The sequence below is a fragment of the Schistocerca cancellata genome, chromosome 10 (assembly GCF_023864275.1).
Source record: "Schistocerca cancellata isolate TAMUIC-IGC-003103 chromosome 10, iqSchCanc2.1, whole genome shotgun sequence".
NCBI lineage: Eukaryota > Metazoa > Arthropoda > Insecta > Orthoptera > Acrididae > Schistocerca > Schistocerca cancellata.
Window position 1 is genome coordinate 117,694,696 of NC_064635.1, and position 12,455 is coordinate 117,707,150.

General features: G+C 41.5%; 1 protein-coding gene across 1 annotated transcript; it reads right to left on the reverse strand.

Moving 5' to 3' along the window:
• Positions 1-3,943: 3,943 nt before the first annotated feature.
• On the reverse strand, positions 3,944-5,989 carry LOC126106178 (uncharacterized). The gene is made up of 2 exons (XM_049912416.1): positions 5,541-5,989; positions 3,944-4,399 (listed from the first exon to the last, which is right to left on the reverse strand). Exons 1-2 carry the CDS (start codon positions 5,886-5,888, stop codon positions 3,944-3,946), a joined length of 804 nt encoding a protein of 267 aa, XP_049768373.1. The 5' UTR covers positions 5,889-5,989.
• Between the last annotated feature and the right edge of the window lie 6,466 nt (positions 5,990-12,455).

Consider the following 12,455-nt stretch of genomic DNA (forward strand, 5'->3'; position numbering starts at 1 on the left):
GCATTTTTTTTATTAGAACATATTAATACAAAAAGCTTTGCAAATAATTCTTCCTCCACTGCACGACAGGCCAGCTTCCATCTTTTTCAAAGCGACTACATTTCCAGAGTTACCAACATACACTGCCTCCTACTCATTTCAAAAGAAGTAACCTCTCTGACCAACATCTGTGGTCTCAGAAACAGACATACAAAGAATATGGTTATATCAATACTACAGAGACTGAGGACATCAAATCCACAACTTCCTTTACATTTACGGCCAGAACTCCTTGAAAATCGCCATGGCAAATAGGACAGTTACGTTTCAACAGATACAACAGAATGGTAGTGAGCAGCAGTGACCTGTCTGTGAATGCGCATTCTTTTGTGTTCGCTTCCATTCGTTCAGGTGTAAAAAGAACACCACGTCTGCATCAACATGTATACTCGTCAAGCCACATTTCGGTGTGTGGTGGAGGGTACTTCTACTATCATTATTCTCCCTCTTTTCCCATTAATGATGGCATGTGGGAAGAAAGACTGTTGGGGAAGCTCCGTATGACATCTAATTTCTATAATTTTATCTGCGTGATCATTTTGCGATACGTACGTGGTAGGTAGTAATACCTTTCCAAATTTTCTTGGAGCGCACGCTCCCGGAATTTCAACAGTAACCTTCTCCTTGATGCGCCGGCCGGGCTGGCCGTGCGGTTCTAGGCGCTACAGTCTGGAACCGCGTGACCGCTACGGTCGCAGGTTCGAATCCTGCCTTGGGCATGGATGTGTGTGATGTCCTTAAGTTAGTTAGGTTTAAGTAGTTCTAAGTTCTTGGGGACTGATGACCTCAGAAGTTAAGTCCCATAGTGCTCAGAGCCATTTGAACCATTTTTGAATCTCCTTGATGCGCAACACCTCTCTTGTGGCGCCTGCCACTCGAGTTTGTTGAGTATCTTCTTAAATCTCTCTCTGTCGGAACGCGCCGCTCTTGGTTCCATCTTGTCTATCTCTTGTATTAATCCAACCTGGTAAGAGTTGAGAGATTGACCAACAGTACTCAAGAATCGGTCGAACGAGTGTTCCTCTTCAGTCGTGGATGAATTTCATTTTATTAAGATAGAATATAGGTAAAGGGTAGGTAAACCTACGTTTATAGCCTTTGTAGACTTACAAAAAGCTTTTGACAATGTTGATTGGAATACTCTCTTTGAAATTGTGAAGGTAGCATGGGTAAAACACAAGTAGTGAAAACCTATTTACAACTTGCACAGAAACTAGGCGGCAGTTATAAGAGTCGAGGGGCACGAAAGGGAGGTAGTAGTTGGGATTGCAGCTTATCCCCGATGTTAATCAATCTGTATACTGAGCAAGCAATAAAGGAAACAAAAGAAAATTTTGGAGAAGGAATTAAAGTTCACGGAGAAGAAATAAAAACTCTGAGGTTTGCCAGTGACATTGTAATTCTATCAGAGACAACAAAGGACTTGGAAGAGCAGTTGAACAGAATGGGCAAGGTCTTGAAAGGTCTTGAAAGTAGGATGTAAGATGAATATCAACAGAAGCAAACAAAGATAATAGAATGTAGTCGAATTAAATCAAATGATATTGATGGATTTAGATTAGGAAGCGAGAAACTTAAAGTAGTAGATGAGTTTCGCTATTTGGGCAGTAAAATGACGATGCAAAACAGAGAGGTTATAAAATGTAGACTGGCAATGACAATAAAAGCATTTCTGAAGAAGAGAAATTTGTTAACATCATATATAGATTTAAGTGTTAGGAAGTCTTTTCTGAAAGTATTTGTACGGAGCGTAGCCATGTGCTGAAGTGAAACTTGGGCGATAAACAGTTTAGACGCTAAGAGAATAGAAGCTTTTGAAATATTGTGCTACAGAAGAGTGCTGAAGATTTGGTGTGTTGATCACATAGCTAATGAGGAGGTACTGAATAGAACTGGGGAGAATAGATGAAGGGATAGGTTGAGCGGGCACCTTCTGAGACGTCAAGGGATCGTCAATTTGCTACTGGCGGGAAGTGTGGGGGATAAACATCATAGAGGGAGACTAAAAGATGAATGCAGTAAGCAGGTTTAGAAGGATGTAAGTTGCAGTAGTTATCCGAAGAGGCTCGCACAGGATAGACATGGAGAGCTGCATCAATCCAGTCTTCGGACTGACGACCACAACAACAACAGGAAGATTCTCGCAATGAATCTGAGCCTGGTTTGTGCTTCTCCTATTACTCGATTGGTGTGGTCATACCACGTAAGGTTGCTCCAGATGGTTATTCTATGTATTTTACAGTAGTTATTGCTTCCAATGCTTTGTCGGCAATAGTGTAACATAAAAGTAGGCGGAAAGATATTCGCTTCGTCATGGGCAGTATGTTAGATTTTTTATAGGGGGTAGGCAAAATGAAATGAACACCATGCTGTATAATGTATCTTGTTGCAAGCTGACTCCACTACGTACGTGTAAATACTGTGATGCGGTTGCGGGGTTACTGAAGAATGGGATACAACCCGTCGGCTTTGGTCGATGACGTCAGAAGCTATCACAGATGATGTATTGCACAGATTTAGCTAAGACGGATGTTGAGAAACAAAGGAATGCAGGACAGAGAAAACAAATGTTAGACATATACCATATGCATTCATATTTCGGGATTACTGAAGAATGGGATACGACCCGTCGGCTTTGGCCGATGACGTAAGAAGCTACCATTGATGATGTATTGTGTAGATTTAAAGGTGCGTTTACACTGCGATTTGTATCGGCACATGTATGAGATACATGTATATGCGACTTTGCGACATGTATCGCGACTTGTATGAGCTGACAAGTATCAACTTCATACATGTATGAGCGTGCGTTTACACTGATTTGTATCACTGTGCGATGGTTTCCGACGACGATTTGGAAGATTTCACATTTTTATGTGCTGGTACACTTGCTCTTTTGGAAGATGATAGGAAGAAAATGCGGAGGAAGCGTAGATGGTGGCAGAGAGAGTTTCTTCGCAAACGCGCTACTCACGGAGCTTACGCAATGCTCGTTCAGGAATTAACGCTAGAGGATGGCGCATATTTTAGAAATTATGTTAGGATGAGTATGGAGGATTTCCGCGGTTTGGTATCTCTTGTTGCTCCTCTTGTTTCCAAAACCAACACAAACTTTCGGGAAGCGATTCCACCAGAGGATCAGTTGGCAGTAACACTCCGTTTTTTGGCCACTGGGGATTCCTTTTCGACGTTAATGTATCTGCATAGAATATCAAAAAGTGCCATATGCAACATTATTCTTCGTGTTTGCGAGGCCATTGTGCAAGTTTTATCCCAAGAAGTGAAGGTAAAAGTTTTATATATATATATATATATATCAGAGTATGTAATACATTATATAATTTTTTCATGCATCTGGCGCGTACATCAGTTTTTTGCTATTATTCCGGCGGCCTCGCGTGATAATGTTGGCAACGGATGCTAATGCCGACAATCGTGTGTGAGTCGTTGGCATTAGTAATCGCGCGACAATGCAAATGTTTTGTCATGAAATCTTCGTTTTACGAGGGCAATTACTTTTAACGAGCGGACGAGGGTACATACAAGTAACTGTCAACCAGGAACAGCAGCACAAATTTTCTACCGCGCCGTTGATGTTGCCAACATAACCACGTGAGGATGCTGGAAAAGGAACTAAAATTTTAACGGCACATACCTTTTTCAGCATAAATTTCTCAAATTTTGCTGAAATGGGTTAGCTTTAAGTTCTTTGGATCGACTGACATGCTTCACTCAGTAATACAATATCACAATTTCTGAGGACACTTTCTTCACAGTAAAGATATCCAACAACATTAATTTGTATTTAGTTTTATTAAATAGTACTTGACAGCACATTACATGCATATTTCAATGTTTATACATGTTTTTAAAGAATACATAAATTATGTTGCATTTGCATTTATTAATTCATCGTTTGCCTCCTGCAAACATCTGTAGATTCCGTTCTCAAGTTTGCCATAATTGTAGTATGGCCATTTTCATACAGAAATCTGAGCTTATTGGCGACCAAGTCACCCAAGTGGGTAAACTGGTCCCTTTTCCTGCCTGCTAAATTGTCGCCAACTTTTCTTAAGGTCTGTAAAAGACCTTCTCGGTCTTCACCCAGGTCTCTCCTGGCTCTCTTCAGTGCACTTGATCTACCACTTCCACTCGGACTTGGAGTGGTACAGGGTGGCACGGTTGCACATCCACTTTCATGTGGAGGCACAGAGATGAGTGGAGTGGTTTCCACTTCCACAATGTCTTCTGGGGGCGTGGCAAATGTCACCTCCTCCATTTCTGTGACATCGAAAGGGAAACTAATGCTTCCTTCTCCTTCTCCTTCACCATCTCCTTCTCTGGCTGGGGCTTCCATGACCTTTAAAATACATAACACATTTCTAAGGCAAAGTGAGCTATATGTTATACACACATTATAATCAAAGTATCTTAATGTATTTAGAATTTCTTTGAGTGTCCATGCGTAAATTAAATTAAAAGAGTAACAATTTTCTTTCCAGCTTCCTGCTACTGCAGAGGAATGGCTGAAAATTGCCAAAGAATATGAAGGAAAATGGAATTTCCCCAGGTGTTTGGGAGCTATAGATGGGAGGCACATTGACATTGTGGCACCACCCAACAGTGGAACAGTTTATTTTAATTATAAACAGCGCTTCAGCATTGTTTTGCTAGCAGTTGCTGATGCTAATTATAGAATAATTTACGCTGATGTTGGCACGCAGGGGAGGATTTCAGATGGTGGTGTCCTTAAAGACACCACATTTTACAAAATGTTAGAAACAAAAACTCTAAATATACCACCATCAACTCCTCTTCCTGGTAGGAGCAAGCCTGTTCCATATGTTTTCGTCGCTGACGAAGCCTTTGGCCTAGAGGAAAATATTGTGAAACCATTTCCAGGTCTGCATGAAAAAAATAGTTGGCAACGTATTTTTAACTATAGAGCATGCAGGGCAAGAAGAGTAATAGAAAATGTATTTGGGATTATAAGTGCTGTTTACAGAGTGCTGAGGAAGCAAATGCTTCTCAGTCCGGGGAAAGCTACAGTGGTGGCACTAGCCTGTGTTTATTTACATAATTTTCTTCAAAACAGAAAATCTCAAAGTTATTGTCCAGCAGGAACATACGACAGAGAGGGAGATGATGGCAACGTAATACCTGGGTCCTGGATGGAAACCCCTACTGTTCTGGAGCCACTGCCCAGAACTGGCCGAAGAACTTCATTGCTGAATGACAACAGAAGAGAATATGCTGAATACTTCTGCAGTATTCAGGGCTCCATCCCATGGCAGTATGGAAAATAAGTTGCACATCATTGTTAAATGATGACATAAAGTAATATGCTCTATTCTTCTGCAGTATTCAGGACTTCAAACCATAGCAGTATGGAGAATCATGTTTTTCAGTGAAATTGTAAATATTCACATTATGTAAAGCATTAGCACGAAAAAATGTTGCCAAATATATGATTAATAAAATAATATAACAAATTTGCTTACTGGTACTACTTCATGTGTGCTCCTATGAGAGAGTGGTTTGTAATTGTCTCTTATGAACTGCATACTTTCAAAAGCATACCATGAAGTGTGGTACACATTGCTTGTAGCACTTCCACTTCCTTTGCTGCTCTTCCGTTTCGCTAACTCGCGACTATATTGGCTTTTTAAATTATGCCACTTGTCCTCACATTCCTTCCTTGACACGTTAAATGCCTTGGCAATTTCCTCCCACTCGTCGTACCTTTTGTGAGTGTTCTTATAGTCTCGTATTTTCACATCCCATATACAGGGATGCCTGCGCACTGCCTCTATAAAATGCAGTGTATTTTGTTTGGACCAAGAAGTCATCGCAAATTTTAAAACACGCGGGCACAACACACGACAAAATACACAAATAACTACACAACAAACGACAGTCGGCAGCTCCAAAACTCAAAACAGCCGCCAAAGAGCCTGGTACTACGCATGCGCTAATCGTCAAAATAAGCGGCAGGCGACGACAGGAAATGATAGTACTGCGCATGCGCGAGTTCTTAAAATGTCGCTCATACATGTCGCGTATATGGCCAAAAAGCGATATACAAAATGTATACGCGACATGTATGAGCTCGAGGGTCCGCATACAAGTTCCGTGACTTTTTGTATGAGGTGATGTATCGCGACATGTCAAATTGACATGTCGCTCATACATGTCGCGATACATGTATCCCAGTGTAAACGTACCTTAACAGCTAAGACAGATGTTGAGAAACAAAGGAATGCAGGACAGAGAAAACAAATGATAAACATATGCCGTGTACATTCATATTTCGAAATAATGTTAAGCATGTCGCTTCTTTGAGTCCTAGTATCCTATTCATCAGTTCACCTATGTAGTTCAACTGAAGACTGGGATACTAGGGCCATATAAAAGTTGTTTCCCGAACTTTTACTGATCTGTATAGGTTAACTGCAATATGGGATACAAATTTAACGTATGTCGATTGTTTCGCCTTTGAGAAGACCAGTATCCTATTCTTCAGTTGACCAAAATAAGTAAATAGGTATCCCTTCCTTCAGCTGACCTATATAGGTGAGCTGAAGAACAGGATACTAACGTTAGTGAAGACGTAAAAATCGACGAACGTACCTCAATTGAACTACACGAATGCGAAGGAAAGCGACACACCTGAAATTTGTATCCCATACTTTTTTTCCGCATTCGATACTAATAGCATCGACTGAAAAAGATCGGAGTAGTATTAACAACGGCGAAAAAACATACAACAGTAAAATTTGTGTATCCTACTTCAAAACTACTGAACTGCTGAAAACTAGCGAAGACAAAAAACAGCGACATACAAAAAATTTGTATCCCATACTTCCGTTGACGTTTGTAGTTCATCTGAAGAACAGGATACTACCTTCATAGTTCAAGTGAAGTACAGGATGCCAATGTTGCGTATTTTGCTTTTTTCGTCTTTTCTAGCACTAGTTACCTATTCTTCAGCTGACCTATATAGGTAAACTGACGTACGGGATACAACTTTTTTATGTCGTTCGTTTCGCCTTCGATATCACTAGTATCGACTGAAAAATACTGCTAGTGCTAGCGAAGGCGAGAAAAAGCGAGAAATGAAAATTTTGTATTCTGTATTGCTGTTGTCGAACCCTGCTTCAAGTCTTCCATATTCAATGGAACAGATAAGTTCACATCTGCAAACGAAAATCAAAATGTAAGAATTGTCTAGAGTGAAAAACAGTTCCTATAAAATATATCGAACTAGGAATGAATTGGAACGAACAAATGATTTAAATTAATACAAGAGACAAAAATCGTACACAATGTCTAGCCCTGTCTTTTAAAAAGACATTCATTTATTTCAATTTACAATGATGACGCCTCGCCACAGAAAATAACCGATTTATTATCTATGGCTGGAAAATAAAGGCATTAATATTTATGAGTAAACTATAACGTCATTGGCCAAAGCGTACGGGATGCATCCCATTCTTCAGTTGACCCGCGGTTGCATTGCACAGTTAACGTGCCAAGTCTTCAAGGTTATGCAATGAATCCATAGACATCCCAGTCAATAATCGGTAGGTTAAACACACCTCCAACTAATATTGGATGGTTTGGGTACTTCCTTTGAATGATTCTACAACGTTCAAGGCGGAATCGAGTGGATGTTAAAAAAGTCCGATGATTAACCTCGGGCGGCTAAACGCGTCCAGATAACTTTATAACAAGGCTCAATTTCGATCTCGCCAGAACTAACATTTTTGTCGATTGTTATGAACAGTTCCCCTCCTTCGATGTCTAATCCGTATTTTTTATCTACTGTTCACGCCTCGCTAAATATTTAGGTGTCCGCAGCTCGTGGTCGTGCGGTAGCGTTCTCGCTTCCCGCGTCCGGGTTCCCGGGTTCGATTCCCGGCGGGGTCAGGGACTTTCTCTGCCTCGTGATGACTGGGTGTTGTGTGCTGTCCTTAGGTTAGTTAGGTTTAAGTAGTTCTAAGTTCTAGGGGACTGATGACCATAGATGTTAAGTCTCATAGTGCTCAGAGCCATTTTTTTTATATATATATTTAGGTGCTTTCTACTTCGAGTTGTATTCAACTCAACTCAAGGTTCCGTGTATAATTTGAGCGCGGCAGTTTTCCAGGAGAGCTGTAAATTGACGGACTTTGTTACCAATACTTCGGTAATTTGCTGTTAAAATCTTGACATCAAAAATGTATCTACATGAAAGCGACCAGCTCTCTTTCTCAGCGTATTTACTGGCGAGCGCTCATCAGAGCCCCTCATACTATCGCCTAGCCAAAATAAACATAAACCTCAAGTGCATTCCTCATGTCTTTTTTTTTTTTTTTTTTTTTTTTGTCATCAGTCTACTGACTGGTTTGATGCGGCCCGCCACGAATTCCTTTCCTGTGCTAACCTCTTCATCTCAGAGTATCACTTGCAACCTAGGTCCTCAATTATTTGCTTGACGTATTCCAATCTCTGTCTTCCTCTACAGTTTTTACCCTCTACAACTTCCTCTAGTACCATGGAAGTCATTCCCTCATGTCTTAGCAGATGTTCTATCATCCTGTCCCTTCTCCTTATCAGTGTTTTCCACATATTCCTTTCCTCTCCGATTCTGCGTAGAACCTCCTCATTCCTTACCTTATCAGTCCACCTAATTTTCAACATTCGTCTATAGCAACACATCTCAAATGCTTCGATTCTCTTCTGTTCCGGTTTTCCCACAGTCCATGTTTCACTACCATACAATGCTGTACTCCAAACGTACATCCTCAGAAATTTCTTCCTCAAATTAAGGCCGGCATTTGATATTAGTAGACTTCTCTTGGCCAGAAATGCCTTTTTTACCATAGCGAGTCTGTTTTTGATGTCCTCCTTGCTCCGTCCGTCATTGGTTATTTTACTGCCTAGTTAGCAGAATTCCTTGCCTTCATTGACTTCGTTACCATCAATCCTGATGTTAAGTTTCTCGCTGTTCTCATTTCTACTACTTCTCATTACCTTCGTCTTTCTCCGATTTACTCTCAAACCATATTGTGTACTCATTAGACTGTTCATTCCGTTCAGCAGATCTTCTTCACTTTCACTCAGGATAGCAATGTCATCAGCGAATCGTATCATTGATATCCTTTCACCTTGTTTTTTAATTCCACTCCCGAATCTTTCTTTTATTTCCATCATTGCTTCCTCGATGTACAGATTGAAGAGTAGGGGCGAAAGGCTACAGCCTTGTCTTACACCCTTCTTAATACGAGCACTTCGTTCTTGATCGTCCACTCTTATTACTCGCTCTTGGTTGTTGTACTTATTGTATATGACCCGTCTCTCCCTATAGCTTACCCCTACTTTTTTCAGAAGCTCGAACAGCTTGCACCATTTTATATTGTCGAACGCTTTTTCCAAGTCGACAAATCCTATGAAAGTGTCTTGATTTTTCTTTAGCCTTGCTTCCATTATTAGCCGTAACGTCAGAATTGCCTCTCTCGTCCCTTTACTTTTCCTAAAGCCAAACTGATCGTCACCTAGCACATTCTCAATTTTCTTTTCCATTCTTCTATATATTATTCTTGTAAGCAGCTTCGATGCATGAGCTGTTAAGCTGATTGTGCGATAATTCTCGCACTTGTCAGCTCTTGCCGTCTTGGGAATTGTGTGGATGATGCTTTTCCGAAAGTCAGATGGTATATCGCCAGACTCATATATTCTACACACCAACGTGAATAGTCGTTTTGTTGCCACTTCCCCCAATGATTTTAGAAATTCTGATGGAATGTTATTTATCCCTTCTGCCTTATTTGACCGCAAGTCCTCCAAAGCTCTTTTAAATTCCGATTCTAATACTGGATCCCCTATCTCTTCTAAATCGACTCCTGTTTCTTCTTCTATCACATCAGACAAATCTTCACCCTCATAGAGGCTTTCAATGTATTCTTTCCACCTATCTGCTCTCTCCTCTGCATTTAACTGTGGAATTCCCGTTGCACTATTAATGTTACTACCGTTGCTTTTAATTATTGAACTATACTCGAATATCCACAGTTTAGTCATCAACTATTTGAGAGTGAGAGCAGTTAGTAACTTGCAGCGAACTTTAATTTAAAACCCTTACGAAACATTTTCTCGCTGAGAAATTCCACAAAATGACGATAGGAAAAAAGTTTATCGTTTACTACATTTTCGCTGTTCATCCAGTTAAACATCCGCATGAAGCATGACGTTTTAATTTAATAGTTCTCATCTACGAACTGTGCTCTCAACACATTTTGCAGAAACTATTGATAGTTAGCACTGACTGAACCAGCAATTTTATATCAGTGTACGACATGTAATTCAGGACATGTGACGTCATAAACGCTGAAATCGGTGGAGAACTGCTGCATCATGCAAGACGTTTAAATTTATTAATGATTTACTGCTAACCTATTCACAACATGTTTAGCAGACAGCATCTACATTCATGCTCATAAATTAAGGATAATGCTGATACATGGTGAAACAACGCTCTGGTGGGCGGTTTGCGGGTTTCAATCACCTCGGGGTATGACCATGCGGTGCATCTGACCTGCGGTCGTCGCATGGTGTCGCTGGCAGCAGTCCACATACGCAGAGGTGTATTGGAGCATGTCAGAGTACGGTGCAGCGAGTAAGTGTGCAGACGTTTTCAGGCGTATTAATGGTGGCTGTGTGTTGAAAATGGCTCTAAGAACACATATTGATGACCTTACGAGGGGGTAGAATACTAGGGCGACTGGAGCTGGTCAAACACAGCAGGTCGTAGAACGGGCCCTCCGTGTGCCACAAAGTGTGATCTCAAGACTATGGCAACGATTCCAGCAGACAGAAACGTGTCCAGGCGCTACTGTACGGGACGTCCACAGTGTACAACACCACAAGAAGACCGATATCTCACCATCAGTGCTCTTAGACGCCCACGGACTACTGCAGGTAGCCTTCCTCGGGACCTTACCGCGGCCTCTGGAACAGCTGTCTCCAGACACACAGTCTACAGACGACTGAACAGACATAGATTATTCGCCCGGAGACCCGCAAGGTGCATTCCACTGACCCCTGGTCACAGGAGAGCCCGTAAAGCCTGGTGTCAAGAACACAGTACATGCTCATTGGAATAGTGGTCCCAGGTTATGTTCACGAACGAGTCCAGGTATAGTCCGAACAGCGATTCTCGCAGGGTTTTCATCTGGCATGAACCAAGAATCAAATACCAACAACTTAATGTCCTTCAAAGGGACCTGTATGGAGGTCGTGATTTGATGGTGTGGGGTCGGATTATGATTGGTGCACGTACACCCCTGCGTGTCTTTGACAGAGGAACTGTAACAGGTCAGATGTATCGAGATGTCCATTTGCACCGGTATGTCCGCCTTTTCAGGGGTGCAGTGGGTCCCACCTTCCTCCTGATGCATGATAACACACGGCCCCACCTAGCTGCCGTCGTACCTTGAAACAGATCAGGCCTAAACCCCATCTAGCACGTCTGGGACGCTCTCGGTCGACGTATCGCTGCACGTCTTCAAACCCCTAGGACACTTCAGGAGCTCCGACAGGCACTGGTGCAAGAATGAGAGTCTACACCCCAGCAGCTACTCGACCACCTGATCCAGAATATACCTGTGTACGTGTGCGTGGTGATCATATCCCATATTGATGTCGGGGTAAATGCGCAGTAAACTGTGGTGTTTTGTAGCACATGTGTTTCGGGACGGTCTTCTCAACTTATCACCAAAACCGTCGACTTACAGATATGTGTCGTGTGTGTTTCCCATGTGACTATTCTATCAGCGCCAGTTTTGTGTAGTGCCACGTTGTGTGGCACCACATTCTGCAATTATCCTTCATTTATGAGCATGAGTGTACATAGCCCACCGAATATACCTACAAAAATATGTTATTGTACGTACGGTATACAATTCAGGGCATAAGACATCAAATACTGAGATACGTGAAAAACTGCTGCGTCATGATCGACATTTTAATTTATTACTTCTTTATTGCTAACTCTGTTCGTAACATATTTCGAAGACAATATTTACATAAGTCACTGAATGTCCCAACAGAAATAAGTCATTGTGCGACACATTATTCAGGAGATATAACGTCAAATATTTAGATGCAAGAAAACTGTGGCCACGTGTATCACATTTTAATTTATTAATCCTTTACTACTAACTCTGTTCACAAGAAATTTCGCAGACAATAGCCACGTACAGCGCTCGACGTGCAATGAAGCGCCAAAGAAACTGGTACAGGCATGCGTTTTCAAATACAGACATATGTAAACAGACAAAATACGGCGCTGCGGTCGGCAACGCCTATACAAGACAACAAGTATATGGCACAGTTGTTAGATCTGTTACTGCTATTACAATGGTTGGTTATCAAGA